The sequence below is a fragment of the Carassius gibelio genome, chromosome B2 (genome assembly GCF_023724105.1).
Source record: "Carassius gibelio isolate Cgi1373 ecotype wild population from Czech Republic chromosome B2, carGib1.2-hapl.c, whole genome shotgun sequence".
NCBI lineage: Eukaryota > Metazoa > Chordata > Actinopteri > Cypriniformes > Cyprinidae > Carassius > Carassius gibelio.
In genome coordinates this window covers 14,683,449-14,699,697 of record NC_068397.1, presented here as the reverse complement: position 1 = coordinate 14,699,697, position 16,249 = coordinate 14,683,449, and the positions used below count along the sequence as shown (strand labels likewise).

The window sequence follows — 16,249 nt, the reverse complement described above, 5'->3', positions numbered from 1 at the left end:
AGGGTTCTCATGTTCTTATCCACACACGACCTTCATCGCATCACACTTCTGAACAATTTTAATACACACTCCTCCAGTTTAAGCCACAGGTTTAGAAGTTATTGGTCTGTATAGGGATACGTATAGGTCCTTCCCATCTCAAATTTGGTGCCTTTCAAATCTCAATAAGTTACGAAATTAACCGTTACAATTTTAATCGGCGGGACACACTATATATTGATAAAAAAGTAAAAATTAAAGTTTATCTACTAACGTGAAGTCTATTAGGGCTATTTTAAGTTCATAACAGGCTGGACAATGAGTCAGCCATGTTTAAAATGTTGGTATAATCAGCATGACGTGTATTCATTTTGTTGCATGACACAAAAACATTATATTAAATGTAAAATTATAAACACACATACTGATATAAACTAAGCGGAGAATGATCTTTAATGATTCCACAATTTCAGCTTTCCATAATATGATAGCCTATAATGCATATTGTTACATATTTACATAAACACTGTAAATTACCCCATTCCCCTTGATATGAATATGCTACTTTTATGGCAGAGAAGCAAACATGGAAAAAAGAGTGGCCTGCTAGACATTTTCACCATGCGCTTCAAGTTTTATGCTTTTGGATTTATTATGAGCATCTATTGTATTTGCAATAGTCCTGAGGATAGCTGAAAAATGTATAGGGTTGTGAATGTTGAATGCGTATTCCTGCAAGTGATTATTCACATGTCAATCATGCACAAACACAGATCACTGAAACTTTCCCATGATGTAACATACATCTGCCACAAACGTTTCACTGAAAACATTGTTTACTTTATAACCATACATTATTGAGAATCAAAAAGGGTAACTGGCAATCGACAATAGAGAATAAAATGTCAAGCAGGTATGCTTTTTAAAAAGCAATATCATCAGACAATACGTATCTGACACAAATACATTTTCACTTGTATAATACTTCAGGTGAACAGAAGACTCTTTTTTTCCAATCGCACCATTGGAATACAGCCAAAACACCCCCCTTTCAATCCGTCTGCATATTCTCTTGAGTGATTGAATAATCAATAATATGACTTCAATAGATGCATTTAAAAACATTGACAAAAATCTGTACATTTTTGCAAGTCAATATTAAAAAAATATAAAAAAAAAAAAAAAAAAGATTCATAAATATAGTTATCAAATAATTACAAAGCACTGAAGTGACCAGAAAAAAAGTGCACAGTTACTTAAATAAACTACAAAAAGAACTTCAAATGCGTAACAAATTGACTTCATGTTGCTGACCATCAAAAAACATAGAATAATGCACAAGACCTTCTCAGATCACACATGCAGAACGGTTCCCTCATATCACGTTCTCTCCGGACAGGTATTAAACCGTGTTTAAAAGGGCTTTGAATGACAATTTCAGGCATTTTAATGTTGACAGATCGTTTTTGCTCATCCGAAGACCAATGAGAGACTCACAAACAATTATAATTAAAAACATGATATTGTAAAAAGGCACTACAAAGGCAGATAGTTTTTCCCTATTAGCTGATCCGAGGGAGCATCTATCACCAAAGCTTGACAGTATGTACTTTATCCAACACATGGGGCTACAAATCTATGCAGACGCACACAGTATACCGATAAGGTTTGATCTAGTTGGGCTCTTTCCAGGCCACCACGCTGTGCAGAAGAGTGAAGGGGTAGAGAGGGGACACAGTCTTTCAGTCATCGCCGCTGCCTGCATAAAGGCCCGAGCCAAGGATCCTTTCCACCAGTGTTATAACTTTGGTGCAAAACAAGCCTTGAAATGTACCTACTTCTAATACATTATCTCATCCACGGTGCCTATGCGAGATCTTGTCCATTTTGGACAGTATTGTGCCAACAGTTTGATTCTTAGTGCAATGCGCAGTGCTGTTATTAGATAAACCCTGAATACCGCCCCTTTATGCCCATGGTCCTTTCATTTGCTTATTTCTAGTACAGTATAAAGTTTCTTTTGTTTTCTCATTTCGTTGTTGTTTGTTCCTGTGCATTTATATGTTGCTTTCAACACCTTTCGCTCTGCCCCCAGTCAGTTTGGAGGCCTCTCTCTCACACACAATCATGGCCGAGCAGCTTGTGTCATGTGGATGTGGCTTCCAGGTAGCTCTGGAGTTTACGCACAGTTGACTCATCCAAGGAGAACAGGTCAAAGTCAAAGGTTGTATTGGTGATGTTGAAATGGCCAGTCTTTTCTATGAGGTTCACAATCTTAAAGGGACAAATGTTGTTATTTTAAACTTTCTATTCATCAGTGAATCAAAAAAATCAAAAATTTGGTTTCCACAAATATGATTTCTGAAGGATCATATATTTAAGACCTGAGTAATAGTTTTTGCTTTGCCATCATTACACTTTAAAATATAATAAAATAGAAAACAGATATTTGGTAACACTTTACAATAAGGAGACATTCGTTAACATTAGTTGATGTATTAATTAACAGGAACGAACTATGAACACTACATTTATTACACTCTTTATGAATCTTTGTTAATGTTAATAACAATACAGTCGTTCATTGTTCATGTTAGTTCACAGTGCATTAACTAATGTTAACAAACAAAACTTTAGAATTAGCATTAGGATAGTAAATGCTGAAATTAACATTAACTAAAGCCTTATGTAAAAATATTCCCCTTATTCAAGGATCACGTGAAATACAGTCAAATGAAGAAAAATATATTGTTACCTGCTGCAAAATGTTCCTCTCTCTCAAAGCCATCAGCCTGCGATGGAGGTCCACAAGCTCCTCTGTATAAGCCTGTAATCAGACCAATCATTTACAAGCTTCATTGTAGTTTTATGTGCGATGAAAATCTGTATTTCAGCCAGTGATTAGTATGATTCAGTTATTTACCCTTCCTACCTTGTCGTATCCCCTCTTGAGCACTTTCTCGCGGGTGCAAGAATCGGGGCTCTTTTTTCCTATCATCTGACAAAGGACAAAACGATTTCAAATCAAATTCTAATATACAGTCAAATCCAAAATTATTTAGACACTAGATATAGTTCTTGATACATTTTTACTAGTGGGTGCAGAACACTATAGTTCATTTATGTAAGTGAGAATAGCAAAATAAAGTAAACTGTGACATATCATACCCAAAAAATCTTCATACAGTGGACAATTAGTAAAATTAATGGATGGGTAAACATTATTCAGACACTTTGACCTGACCAAGTGTTTATCTTTAATTACTAATATGACTTTTTTACATCACAGACTGAACAAAATGAAGCATTGGTAATAGGATGATCTAAATTGGTATTACCTAATAGTATGTCTATTGTAAAAATTTAAGTCAGTTGACTTATTCATTACATACCGTTTTATCAAAGTTATCTGACATTATCAAGATGAATTTGTTTAACTCAGAGTTCTTACTACAGCGAATAAACTGTGATAATGTGAGAAGTGTTGAAGGTGTCTGAATAAATTTTGGTTTTGCTGTAAATATAATTTTTCTAGGTTGTACATAAAACCGATAATTAGAGCATATTTTACACAAAAATACAAATTCAGTCTTTAAATTTAATGTTCAGCTAGGTACGTTTCTTGACATTTCTTTGTAATTATTTGTAAGTAAATCCTGCACCAATTAATATTCAGTGCCTAAACAAGTTCAAAGTTTCAGTGCAATGCAATGCAGATCTTACCTTGAGGTTTGCTGAGCTGAGTTTGGGTAGAGGTGAGGGGGCTTCCTGGCTGGGAGGACGGGACTCCTCATTACCATCACTCTCACTGTCCATGCTTAAACTGAAAACAGAAAAACAAACTTCAGTGTGCACCATGACTATGGTAATATTCATGTGTGGACATTTGCTTTTGATTTTATTTTTAATAAAACTGAACTGAAATTCAAGAAACGACCAAATTAGATCAAATACAAAGTCCTTGGCACAGACCGAGAGTCCTGGTTAGGTGGAGTCGCCTTCATGGGCGTCTCAACCTCAGAGCTGCTGTCATCATCAGAGCCTTCAGAGCGCATTTCCTCTACCATATAACTGAGTGGCCCTGCACACAATCATCACGTTCAACTAAACTCAATGAGGTGACACACTCCTGATCGTACAACTCATGATTAAACTCCGTACCTTGTCCTTGCTTCTGCGACGGCTCAAAGTCAGAATCAGAGCTGGAGCTGGAGCTGGAACTAGATGGACTGGATGGAGCCGACTGCTAAATAAACAACATCCTTGAGCTTTACTACATTCAAATACATTCAAATCAATCTCTGCTGATGGAAAAACCAAAACATACCTCTGATTTGGAAGAGGCTTCATCCTCAGAGTTGGATTCGTCGGATTCTGGTTGCCTTTTCACTTCCTGCACCTCTGGTTTCATCTTTGGCCAGTGGCTTTTATCTTTAGGGGTTTTCTTCTCGGGGTGTGTGGAGGGTGTTGTTGAGGTAATGCGGGGAGAGTTGCTGCTGTAGCTTCCACTCACAGGCCCCTTCATGCCCTCAGAGCCTATCCTCTTCTGTTTCTTGGTACTCAGCTTTGGAGACTCGGTGGCAGATAATGGCCTCTTGCTCGGGACACGAGCGTCCGGCTGTCCCCCTGCGCCCATCACCGTTCCTCCTCCTTTTGGAGACATGCCATCCATCTTGGACTCTCTGACTGTGAGTTTGGGCTCTTTAAATGCTGCTTTGGGCACAGTTTTCCCCTCATCTTTTCCTCTGCCATCTGGGACTTTCTTTGAAAAGGAAGATGATGATTGGTCTCGTGAGGACTTGCCACTCTCACGGTCACTTTCTCTGGATGTGGACTTGCTCTCTGAATCCTTACGTGTGCGCTCTCGGTGCTCTTTGGTTGCCTTGTGGGCTTTTGGGGCTTTGCTGCTCCCACTTCCTCCATCTTTACTTGACTCCTGCAATAAAAGTTTTGAAATGACTAATCATTCAATACATACTGAGAAGCAACCACATATCCACCCAGAATAAATGAGCTTGTTCACTGAAACTTCAAGTGATAGTTCACACCCAAAATTACAAATTCTCCAGTCACCATTTACTCACTTTCATGTCATTTCAATCCTGTTAAAGGGTTATTTTACGCAAAAATCTGAATTAGCCTGTTATTTACTCACCCTCAAGCCATCTTAGGTGTTGATGACTTTCTTTCTTTCAGACGAATCCAATCAGAGTTATATAAAAAATTGTCCTGGCTGTTCCAATTTCAATTTTGCAGTCCAAAACATGTTAAATAAAGCGCACGCATCCATAATAAAACATGCCTCACACGGGGGGGGGGTGAATAAAAGCCTCCTGTAGTGAATCCATGTGTTTTTGGTAAGAAAAATATCCATATATCAAACATAATAAACACTTTTCTCTCACTTCTGCTGACTGTCATATGCGGAAGCGTTCCGGCGGATGACGCAGGACGTATGCGTCGCTCACGCGCAGATATGCTAGTCTCACAAGTTTGTTTAAGGAAGCAAAGTTTCCTTACTTTAGCAAAGAAAAACCAGTCTCCTCTTTGCTTATATCAAAATTCTCAGACAATTTTCTTTACGAATCCACATTTTTTGCTTCTAATTCATGATTGGCATTTTATTTTGTTCTCTCTCAGAGTTCGTCACTTAATACGCAACGCCAACGTCCTGCATCATCCGCTGGAACTGCATCCACATATGACAGATGGCAGAAGTGATAGAAAACTGTTTAATACGTTTGAAATATTTATATATTTCTTACAAAAATGCATGGATTCACTTCAGGAGGTCTTTATTCACCCCCCGGAGCCGTGTGAGGCATGTTTAACTACAGATATGTGCACTTTATTTAATGTGTTTTGGACGGTTGAACAGAAACACCCGCTTGAGTTTGAGTAAATAACAAGCTAATTTTCATTTTTGGGTGAACTAACCCTTTAAACTTTTGTCCATTTCAGAAACTCAAAGTAAGATATTTTTAAAAGAACCTGAGAGATTTATGTCCCTCCATTGAAAGTCCCACCAAAACTTTGACGCTTCAAAAATTTTGTAAAGACACTGTAAAAGTAATACATAAGAATTTAATGGTTCAATTCTAAGATATGGTTGAATGAAGCTCAAATTAGAAGTGCATTTTTTGCGACCCGATGCGGCACAGGAACATTTTTGAATTGCTTGAGCATGGGTGCGGGAAGGAAGATATTTATGTGTGTGTGTGAAGCAGGAGACAGAAAATGACTCTTAGGCCTATCCTAAAATAAATGAAAGGTACATCAAAATAATTTCTTAATATTATTTGTCTACTGTGTTTTACTGCCACAGGTTTAGATATTCCCTATGTTTTTCTTTTGTATGTGACAGGAAGGGAAAGCACCTGCCTTTTTTTCTGCTGTGTCGTGTGTGGGAATTAGAAAATAAAGCCTTTAAAACCAGAGTGGGACAGAATCGTATTGGAACAATCTGCATAACGAAATAAATCTAACTACGGGATTTTGAAGGCACGAGTGGGACAAAACATAAAAGTGGAAGTGGGAAGAAATATAACCTATTTTTAGCAGAAGCAAGTCAGAATGTTGAAGGAGCAGGACTGAACATTTTAAATCTCTAGTTATACTCTTGATACTCCAAACAAACCTCTTTGATTTTACACGTCAAGCAAGCATACTTGATGTGCTCTATGTATGTGTGCTGATCAATGTAAAAACTGACTGTATCTCCACAGGAAACTATCATTAAACAGCTCGATTCATCTGGATTAGTTTAATGATCTCTTCATTAACTTTTTTGAAAGTTTCTTTGGAATGGCCTTTTAATGGAAAGTCATAGATTCCTCAGGTTTCATTAAAATATATATATATATATACAGTATATTCCTTTGTGTTTCAAATATAAACGGAAGTCATATAGCTCTGGAACAACATAAACTAGCAAGAACATACATGATATTCTTTAACACTTCAAATATATTTTGAAACTAATTAACAACATTTTTAAAATAAATTACTTTTGAATTATTTCAATAACTTAATGACCAAAGAATGAGTTTATTATTACTAACCTTTATTGGATGAGAGGACTTGATCTTCTTGGGGTCTGAGAAGGCAGAGAGTGGAATAGTAGGCAGTATTGGATAATCTGGACTAGGCCTTGGCATCATCTCCGGTCCCTCAGAAATAACTACAACCTGGGACAAGAATAACATCCCAACAGTGAGAGTGATAGAGAATTGGTTGAAAAGAGCTGATTATAGAGGTACAGAAAAAGCAAAGACAAACAGTCCCACTCACCCCACCGGCCTTGACCAGCTTGCGTCTGAACTCGTGTGTGGGGTTGTTAAATGTGAGCTTCTCACAGCGCAGGTGGTTGACAGGTGGGTTGCCCTCCAGGTTCAAGAAAAGGTCATAATTAAAGCACACCTTTTTAGGCTCCTCCTGTGGTAGAAGGGTCAAGCATGTTCAGGCTTTATAGATAAAAACAAATATTTCATAAAGAAATGGTCACGTCAAACTCGAACCTGAACCTCAGACTAGCAGTGTGTGAAATATTTACAAAGTAAAGTCTCTGGTAGATAACGTTTCAGGGAACAAGACAGAAAATGGAAAACCCCCATAAATATTCCACCACGTATTCTGGAAAAGTAAATATGCAAAATGATAATGATATGAAACGGAAGTAAGACTTAAAAGTACAAATTCACGTATTCTTACCCCCTCCGAGTTCTCTGTAGTTTAATAGCTTCATGTTAACGCTCTGTTAGTGTGTCTGTAAAATCTGTTAGCTCCCAGTGCAAATACTGAGTTCACCTAGTTGGGTGACCTTTACCTTTACTGAATTGCAAAACTCCTCATCACAACATTTTTCCAATACTGGCAAACTAACACAGCCGCACACATCTAAAAAGACGGAGCGTAACACTGCGCTGAACATTTCTTACATACCGGTTATTCATAAAGAAGAGAAAAGAAAAGCAGATATTGCTGTAGATATGGGATGTGCTCACCTTGTTTTTGAAATAGACCTCTATAGGCATGAGAAAACCAGCATAGCCTGACTCTTCAACTTTATATGGGGGTTCTTTACAAACTGTGAAACAAGAAAAATATTGTGAAAATAAATGTATTGCTAAACATTACCTTTCTACACTGAAATGGAAATATTAAACTAGAATGCACTATGTACATACTACAATACGGTGAAGTGCACTATTTCTTTGCCACTACTGAAACAATGGAACTGCAAATATAACCATTTTTTCCAAACAGGTTTCCGCAACACTCCCCCAAATCACACCATTGGTTCAGTCAGAGTTTGAATCAAACAAACAGGGAGATACTTTGAAAGCACTCCAGAGACACAGTGTTTACACGTTTTGGGAAGTCAAACTATAAATGGCTTACTTATAGTTGTCTCTGCACATTTAACTGGGATAGGAGAAAGTAACATTAAAAAAAATGACACACTTCAACTTCAAATACAACACCTGGAAAAAAATCAAGATATCATACTTAAATGATGCTCATCCAGGTTTTTTACTTTGTGGCATATAAAAAAAAATCACAGTTATGATGCAAAACATTTAGATGCAAAAATATGCAAATAGTTAATAGTCAGAATAGACATCATACCGGTTTTAATGTATGTATGTCTGACAAATATGCATCACATTAAACTTAAGTCTTATGTTCAAACGTCAAATGTTTTATTTGCAATTCAAAAACATTAATCATCGCTGATCTATATTAGAGACAGATATATATAGTCATATGCTGGAACTACACAAAGTATAATAGCTTGGGCAAACAGTATGAGCTAAACGGGCAGGATTAATCATGATAACTCAACAGAAGAACACAGGCATCCATACAAATGGTTCCTGATTGAAAGGGACTTTAATCCACATGGCTTTGAGTACTGTAAAAAGTTAGATTTATGACAATGACTCCAATTTAAAACCTGCCTCTCTTGGGTTTTGGGAAGCTGTCGTGTAAGTGGAAGACAACTCTCTCCACAAAGTGCTGGATGTCACACGCCTCAGGGCCTCGAACGAACACCATCCAGTCATGCGTGAAGCCCTCGGTAGTGACTTTCTTTCTTAACTGGGCTCTGTGTCCCAGCTCCAGTTTCACCTGCACAGTGCACTGAAATAAGAGGAAAGCAGCAGTCATCTGTCAGTCTTCTCTATTCTGAACATGAGTCCTACAACAGTAGTACAGTAGAAATTGGATGGAAAAAAAAAAAGATGACGTATAACTCAAGAGACTAAAAAGGACTAAAATAAGCTCTTGGCCAACTTCTCCACACCACTGTTATATCTGCTGTTTATATCTGTGAGAAATCAACCAGCTTTTGCGCTCTGACAGCTAGAGACGGAAATTCACAGTTCTGTGACATTCATCACGCACGTGATGGTTTACTGTTTACAGCTTTTCTTAGTATGGAAACAAAATGACTGATAGGCTTGTCTGCGTTAGCTCAATGGTTAATAAATTCCTTGCCAGAGTTGACTGAGTTTGCATCCTATCTGTGCCTTAACCATTTTTACAGTGACTACAAAACACAAAACTACACAAGCAGTGCATGTCAAAAATAAATGGATTAAAAAATTGTCAATTCGTAATTGATGCTGGCTTGAGAAAGCCTGGCAAGTAGATTTAAAAGCTTGATGTTTCAAAGTCTATCAGACAGACGGATGGATGGATGGATGGATAGATAACAACACCTTATAATATCTTAATATAAAATATATGTACTATATTTAGATTTTTAAATCTAACAATGTCTAATGAAACTGCAGAATTTGTCGAATGCAGAATTTTGTTTCACCCTTCTAGTTCTATGTCAAAAAAGAGCTGTTTGACTGTTTTGACTTCTTTAATCTTTTAAAGATGCACACAGCAGATTTAAATGCTATCACTCAATGTTTATAATCTAAGCTTTGCTTTTAATATACAAGCCAACAACATTATTCAATCTCCTGATGACTCCTTTGTCTCAAATCCTAAGTGAGCACCCTATCTAGACAGCATGTTTGAAGACAGTTCAAAGGTTCTAAGAAGGCAGTTCACGAGGTTTTGAGACAGGTCCGGGCTAGCTGGACAGCTAGTGAGTGCTGGAACTCAAGAGTCCATCTGTCCTACAAGCCAAATGCTGAGGTTTAGAAAAGGACGTTTTGGTTTCTAGGAGCAGATCTTCGTCACGACATAAATTTACATAAAACACTAATGTAATTCCGCGGGTTTCCTGCTTTAAGCCAAGTAAGAAGGATTAGCTGGCTAAGTTAGCATCCTAACCATCTTCACAGAAACGTTGGCCTCGTCTTTCAGTATAAATGTTTTGGTGATAAAAACCATGCATATTCTTCACTATTGGCTGTCTGGCAGTGTCAGTAAAGTCTTATTACCATGTTCTCCATTGTTGCCTATGTTCCGGTTGGTTAGTTTATTTACAAAAGCGTTGAAGTAGATTGAATGTGCATCCTCGCTGTTACACATCTGATGGAGTGTGAAGTTAGAAACCGAACAGTTTGAACAAATGGCCGCGACACTGACAGTTTTTAAAATAAAAGCAGAATGGCTGTCATCTACCTCTGTGTCCCTCTCACATCTTTCAGCTTTTTAAAAATTTGCTTATACACTATGCAAATATTTGAAGTTACTCCACCTATAACAGTTTTTACGGAAGTTTTTCAGTCACTTTCTTTCGTGCACTTCTTTAAGTTTTACTTTCTATTTATATCAATTTAATTACACACACACATATATAATGAAATTAAATTGTACAATTTATAAACCTCAAATACTTAAAAAACACGCATTCCTCCACAGAAATTAATGTAGATTTAAACACATTTAAACTAGTTTTTCTATACAGGTTTTATTTGCAGGTAGTGAACAGTACAGAAACAACTGGTCTAGAAACGGTTTATTCTTTAATAAACTAAAATGGACTGAGCATTTGGCATCATTTTAGATGTTTTTAATTCAATCGGAGATACTACCTACTGTAAAAAGGAACAATAAAAATGCAGGAGACACAATATTAAATTAATGAGTTTATTTATATGCCATTTCAAATAATTTAATGAAACCTAACAAGACATTTTCTTAGAGATGACTCATAAATGCTTACTGAAGATAAGGCATGCACCTCTTCATGTGTTTGAATAGTGATGTTGACAGATCCAGACCACAGATGCATGAAGTCCACATTGTCTGTTTAAAATTAAAAATTGAGCATCTCCCTCTGTATAAAATGCTACAACCAAAATTCTTTGTCAATCAGCAGGTTGAGCATCTCATTTCATGTTAGAGCTGTGTATAAGTTGAGTTCTCAGAGTTTAGTGAAGTCCTAGCCAGTAAAGATGCGGTGGCAATCTCTGTATCTGTAAAATACACCGAAGATTCAGTCTGGAGAGATAACATCCCAATATTGTGTACTTTTAAAACACTAAAGGCAGGAATACAGTGCACTACATATTGTCAAATATAAAGAGCTTTTAAAACATTAGGCATTATACACTTGCTGACTTTGTAAATGGTTACAGAGAAAAACTGGACACTAAAATACTGAGGATATTCAATATTCAAATCCCCCCCCCCCCCCCCCCAAAAAAAAAGAAACTACAAATGCAGAAGCATTTGCCCCAAACCCCAGACACAAGACAAATGAACACAATATGTGTTCTAAAATTGGTTGAAAGTACCTTTGAAATCAACGGACTAGATAGATTTATAGTCTGAATTCTGAAACTAAAAGAAAAAAAACAGTCATCATACACTATTTGTATTCTGTGAAATCGGTGAACTCGGACAAACAAAAAACCTGCAGACTGACTCTGACTTCTGGGAACTAACTTTGGACTCATATAGACTGGAAATTGGGGCAAAATTCTATGCAAATATCAAGAAGTGTATTCCAGCCTTAAAGGGATAGTTCAACCAAAAATTTTAATTCAACCAAACAGTTGACGGTAGCAATTGACTACCATAGCATTTTTTCCATACTGTAGGAATCAATGGACACCGCCAACTGTTTGGCTACCCCCTTTCTTCAAAATATCTCTTGTGTTCGGCAGGAGAAAGAAATCCTACGGGTCTGGAGCAATCATAACAGGTTTTGAGTAAATGATCACTTTTGGGCTATGCCTGTAACCCAATGAAATAAAACAAGTAGTACACTGCATTCAATTAAACAATGAATTACAGAAGTCATACCATGATCAGTGTTCACTTTGCCCCCTGGGTTCTTGTGTTGACCCTCAATATGAGCGGTCATCTCCCCCCGGTCTGGGGTGCAGTGGCCACACTGTAGGCAACTGTACCGACCTCTTGTGTGCTCCCACAGGATTCGGCAGTTGAAGGACTGACCTGACAGATTGAATTAATGGGGTGTCATTGTTATACGTGCACAGAGAATGTTTGTAGACAGACAGAAAAAAACCTTCACCAGTAAAAGTATCAGATTAAGCTGGAAAAAGACCCAGTGATCGACTCATTTAAAAAAAAAAAAAAAAAAAACATAATTAAGCCCAGTTTGGACAGATGAACATGGACACAAAGGTGTTGGAATTAGCAAGCATTGTCAACTTCTCCACACACAGTCAATTATTGTGATACAGCACCATCACTTGCCAGAAATGACCACCTGATTTTTGCAAAATGCTAATGGGTAGGGGAAAAGTAAAGGGACACCGGCCCTGAAAGCACACTCTCTGATGTTTTATTGCATGTTAGTGAAGCACCCGGACATATGCGTTTAGAATCGGATGGGAGTGGACCGAGTCGTACAGCTAGATGGCACACCCAGGGAAACACTGAGCCCGGTTAGAGCAGGGGAAGGGGTTTGCATCTAAAGCATCAATTGAAGGAATATCTGATTGTTCCCTCAAGCAATGTGTGTGTGGATTCTCTGTGCCTCACCTGGACTTCATCTCTATTTAAACTCTGACTGCTCGGAGAGTTCCATCTGTGCAAAAGGGGCCCGGGCGGGTCTGGCAGGACAGTGCAACACGACAAAACACAGTTCACTCAAAGCGGCCATGGCCAGGGCTTAGGCATTCCCCCCCCAAGTGACTTACAAATTCCCTTTCATTAGGACTCACACCTGTTGATAAGCAGGTGAGATCAGTTGAGCAAACTGGAAAATACACAGATGAACAGGGTCTAAAATGTAGGATGATTTAAGGAACACTGGGTCTCATTCAATAATTGTGTGGATCTGTATTTATATACTTCTCATGAAAAATGTCTGCCTAGTTCAAAACAAGTGCATACGCAGATGAATTTGTTCTTAACTTTGTTGAGAGAATTTGGATTATTCTAAATTAATGAAAGCTTGTCTGAAGTTCGTTATTTGGAAAAATTAAGTTTGGAATAATAATTGTCTATTAAAAAAAAAAAAGTAAAGTTTGATTTTCAGCAGTCTTCAGTGTCACATGATCCTTCAGAAATCATTCTAACAGGCAGAGTTCCAACACGTATCATTATGAATGTTCAAATAAAGAAAAACTGTTATATTTAAATCGATTTTCAAAGCTTTGTTGCATTTTTATACTGTTTTTTACTGTAGTTTTGATCAAATAAAAGCAGCTTTGGGGAACATTAACAAATCAGAATTCATGCTCAAATTTATGTGTACACACAGTTAGTGAATAAGACCCAATGTGAGTAAGGACACTTGTTTTATGTTGGCTTTCCTCACTCACAGAGGAAAGCTTCATGAACTCCATTCACCTTGGTTCTTCCTCCAGACTGCGTTTGATCCTGGTGGTGACGGCAGCGGCGGTGAAGCCGTTAGACTAGGAGGACCAGATCTAGGAGACCTCTGCTGCTGCTGTAGGCCCGGATCTGCCTGGAAGACTTGGTTAACAGGAGACAGAGTAGGTGGAAAGGAGCTGTAGGGAGATTCTGGTTGGCAAGGAAGATTTTCGATTGAGGCAGGATTTAGAGTGGCAAACGGCACAGCTACAGGCCCTGCAGGTATGGGGTTAGCAAATGTGTTGTTTTCTGCAGACCGCTGGGTTACTGGCATGCTTGCCAGTGTTGGATTTGTGGGCAAAGAGGGCATAGACTCCATCTCCTCAGGTGCATATGGGGCTAAGAGGGGTCCAGATGATTCCATGTCAATGGAAGCGGGCAGAACATGGGTGGGATCTCCGTCAGGTGCCATTCCAGTCTCTATTTTTGCAGCCTTGTTCTTAGCAACTTTAGCACAGGTCTGCAGGTGTTTGAGAAGAGTGCGGTAAGAACGCAGTTTGGCCCTGCAGCTCTCGCACCTAAAGGACATAAAAATGATGATAATGAAGAAGCATAAAGCTGAAACAAACATTAGAGCAGAACATAAGTGCTAGAAAAGTTAAAATAAATCAATAAAACCTTTATGTACCCTCAAATAAAAAAAAAAAAAAAAACAATAATTCAGTAACAACTGAATGTAACATTTTGTCTTTCAAAAAACGGGCACAATACAAAGTGGTATTTACGATAACTCATATTACCGGATGTTTTAACTATGTCATTGCATTATTTTTTGTTTGTTTGTTTGACCTCATTATTTTAAAATAAAAAACAAACAAAAACATCAAAAGATGATCTTCCAGTGTAACAACAGACTTTTCTTTGATTTCATTGAGACAATTCCAAATAAGAGCACCTTTATGAGAAATTATGGACTGGCAAGAAAGAGTAAAATTAAATAACCTCATTAAGAAAGAGCACTAAAAGCAAATCTGTAAGAACTCACAGGAAAAAATTATTTGGCTTGTAATGGTGCCTCATATGTTCCATTAGCTGCTGCATGTTGTTAAATGAACCATCACATCCTATATGAGAGCATAGGAAGGTTTTCCCTGAAGAGTAAAAGACAGTGCATTAGACACCAAATTGCTAATGTGACACCGTTTATGGTTATAAATGAATTTATTAAATGTCTGCAAACAGCATTTCCTTCATCAAGGGCAATAGTAAAAAACAAACCAAAAAAAATGGCATGTTGATGTTATACCTGGAAGAGACTGGGCAGTGTTCTTTTGATGGTCGTGAAGATGACTATTCAGTGCTTCAGGACTATTGTAGGTCCTCTTGCACCCAAAAAACGAGCAGGACATTTGACAGCCTGATGGAACATTGCATTCTAGTTCTACTTATACTGGGTTTAATATGCATGAACATTGAACCAGCAAATTAAAGTATAGCATGGATAATGGCATACGTTACCCTCCATGATGATTGCTTGTAGTTGAGGTAGTGGGGTGGTTCCTGTTCCAGCCAGACCTGCACCCTAGGATAACAATTGTCCTAATTTATACTACATAAATTTGACAAAAAAATATGATATAGTTCAGTATTTCTCATACACACTTTCAGTGAATGGCACGTAGTAAATTCAAATGTGGATGTGCAAACACAGCAGACGTAAACGCAATTAGTATAATAACATGCACATGTTCGATAGTGTTTAAACAATAAGTAATCCACTGACTTTAGTGATAAAACTAACAGAACATCATCTCACCAACGTAACGTTAAACAATCAGGGACGTCCGCAGACACTAGAGCTAGCAGACAGCAACAAAACATCGTATATCTGCTTAGAATATTTGTGTTCATGAGCAATTATTTATAGTGCACTTACTATGACACTTACTTTAATGGAGTTCTCAAAGTTTTCAAATTTTCTTTTTAAACACAGACATTAATTCAAATGAAAGCGTTTATCTAGCTAGACTGTATTTACACCCTGTCTACGTGCGTTACGTTCGACATTAAATATCGCGAGAACATATTACGTTCACGTTTTCAGTTCGTCTTGTTGACTGATGACAACATAGAAGATTGATTTTGCATTAATCAAAACTCCACGCAGCACACAGTTGCTGATTAAGAAATCTTTTGTTTGTCAACAGATTGTTTTTTATAAAATCTTGTTGACATGGCACATAAATGAGACAAATACAATTCTGTAACAGTTGCCTTTCGATTCCTGCACATCTTTTAATCTTTTAAGTTGCTTTTGATCAAATGTATTTATTTAGTAGTAGTTAACGTCGTACTGATACTGTTTTTATTATAAAACTATGAAAAGATGCAGCTGTGGGGAAAAAATGTTTTGATAAGAAAATTAACAAACTTTTCTATAATTCTGCAGTTAAACTTACTTATTGCACATCTGTTGTGATAAATTATATTTTATCCTGTTCATTGCATCGGTTATCACAGCAATTTCGACTTGTATATGACTGTGATTATGAGGGTTTTATATGTCACTCCC

The 16,249-nt window shown here is 37.4% G+C and overlaps 2 protein-coding genes across 8 annotated transcripts; both read right to left on the bottom strand.

The window, feature by feature from the left end:
* Positions 1 to 409: 409 nt before the first annotated feature.
* LOC127950735 (protein ENL-like) lies at positions 410 to 10,565 on the bottom strand. 4 transcript variants are annotated; one of them, XM_052547956.1, is made up of 12 exons: positions 10,383 to 10,565; positions 8,940 to 9,120; positions 7,983 to 8,065; positions 7,270 to 7,413; positions 7,041 to 7,166; positions 4,307 to 4,915; positions 4,141 to 4,222; positions 3,952 to 4,060; positions 3,703 to 3,802; positions 2,903 to 2,977; positions 2,735 to 2,806; positions 410 to 2,253 (listed from the first exon to the last, which is right to left on the bottom strand). In XM_052547956.1, exons 1-12 carry the CDS (start codon positions 10,392 to 10,394, stop codon positions 2,125 to 2,127), a joined length of 1,722 nt encoding a protein of 573 aa, XP_052403916.1. In that variant the 5' UTR covers positions 10,395 to 10,565; the 3' UTR covers positions 410 to 2,124. The 4 variants fall into 4 exon arrangements, with proteins under 4 accessions (XP_052403916.1, XP_052403918.1, XP_052403914.1 ...); XM_052547958.1 differs by having other exon boundaries at positions 2,912 to 2,977; XM_052547954.1 differs by having other exon boundaries at positions 4,141 to 4,225; positions 10,383 to 10,563.
* Positions 10,566 to 11,020: 455 nt separating this feature from the next.
* On the bottom strand, positions 11,021 to 15,767 carry znf414 (zinc finger protein 414). Of its 4 annotated transcripts, none has more exons than XR_008152529.1 (8): positions 15,626 to 15,767; positions 15,196 to 15,259; positions 14,984 to 15,094; positions 14,723 to 14,828; positions 13,714 to 14,255; positions 12,901 to 12,971; positions 12,196 to 12,348; positions 11,021 to 11,363 (listed from the first exon to the last, which is right to left on the bottom strand). XR_008152529.1 is itself a non-coding variant. In XM_052547961.1 (8 exons), the coding sequence occupies exons 2-7, from the start codon at positions 15,200 to 15,202 to the stop codon at positions 12,918 to 12,920; spliced, it is 846 nt and encodes a 281-aa protein (XP_052403921.1). In that variant the 5' UTR covers positions 15,203 to 15,259; positions 15,626 to 15,767; the 3' UTR covers positions 12,199 to 12,348; positions 12,901 to 12,917. The 4 variants fall into 4 exon arrangements, 3 of the variants coding, with proteins under 3 accessions (XP_052403919.1, XP_052403920.1, XP_052403921.1); XM_052547961.1 differs by lacking the exon at positions 11,021 to 11,363 and adding an exon at positions 13,059 to 13,084 and having other exon boundaries at positions 12,199 to 12,348; XM_052547959.1 differs by lacking the exon at positions 12,901 to 12,971.
* Positions 15,768 to 16,249: the final 482 nt, after the last annotated feature.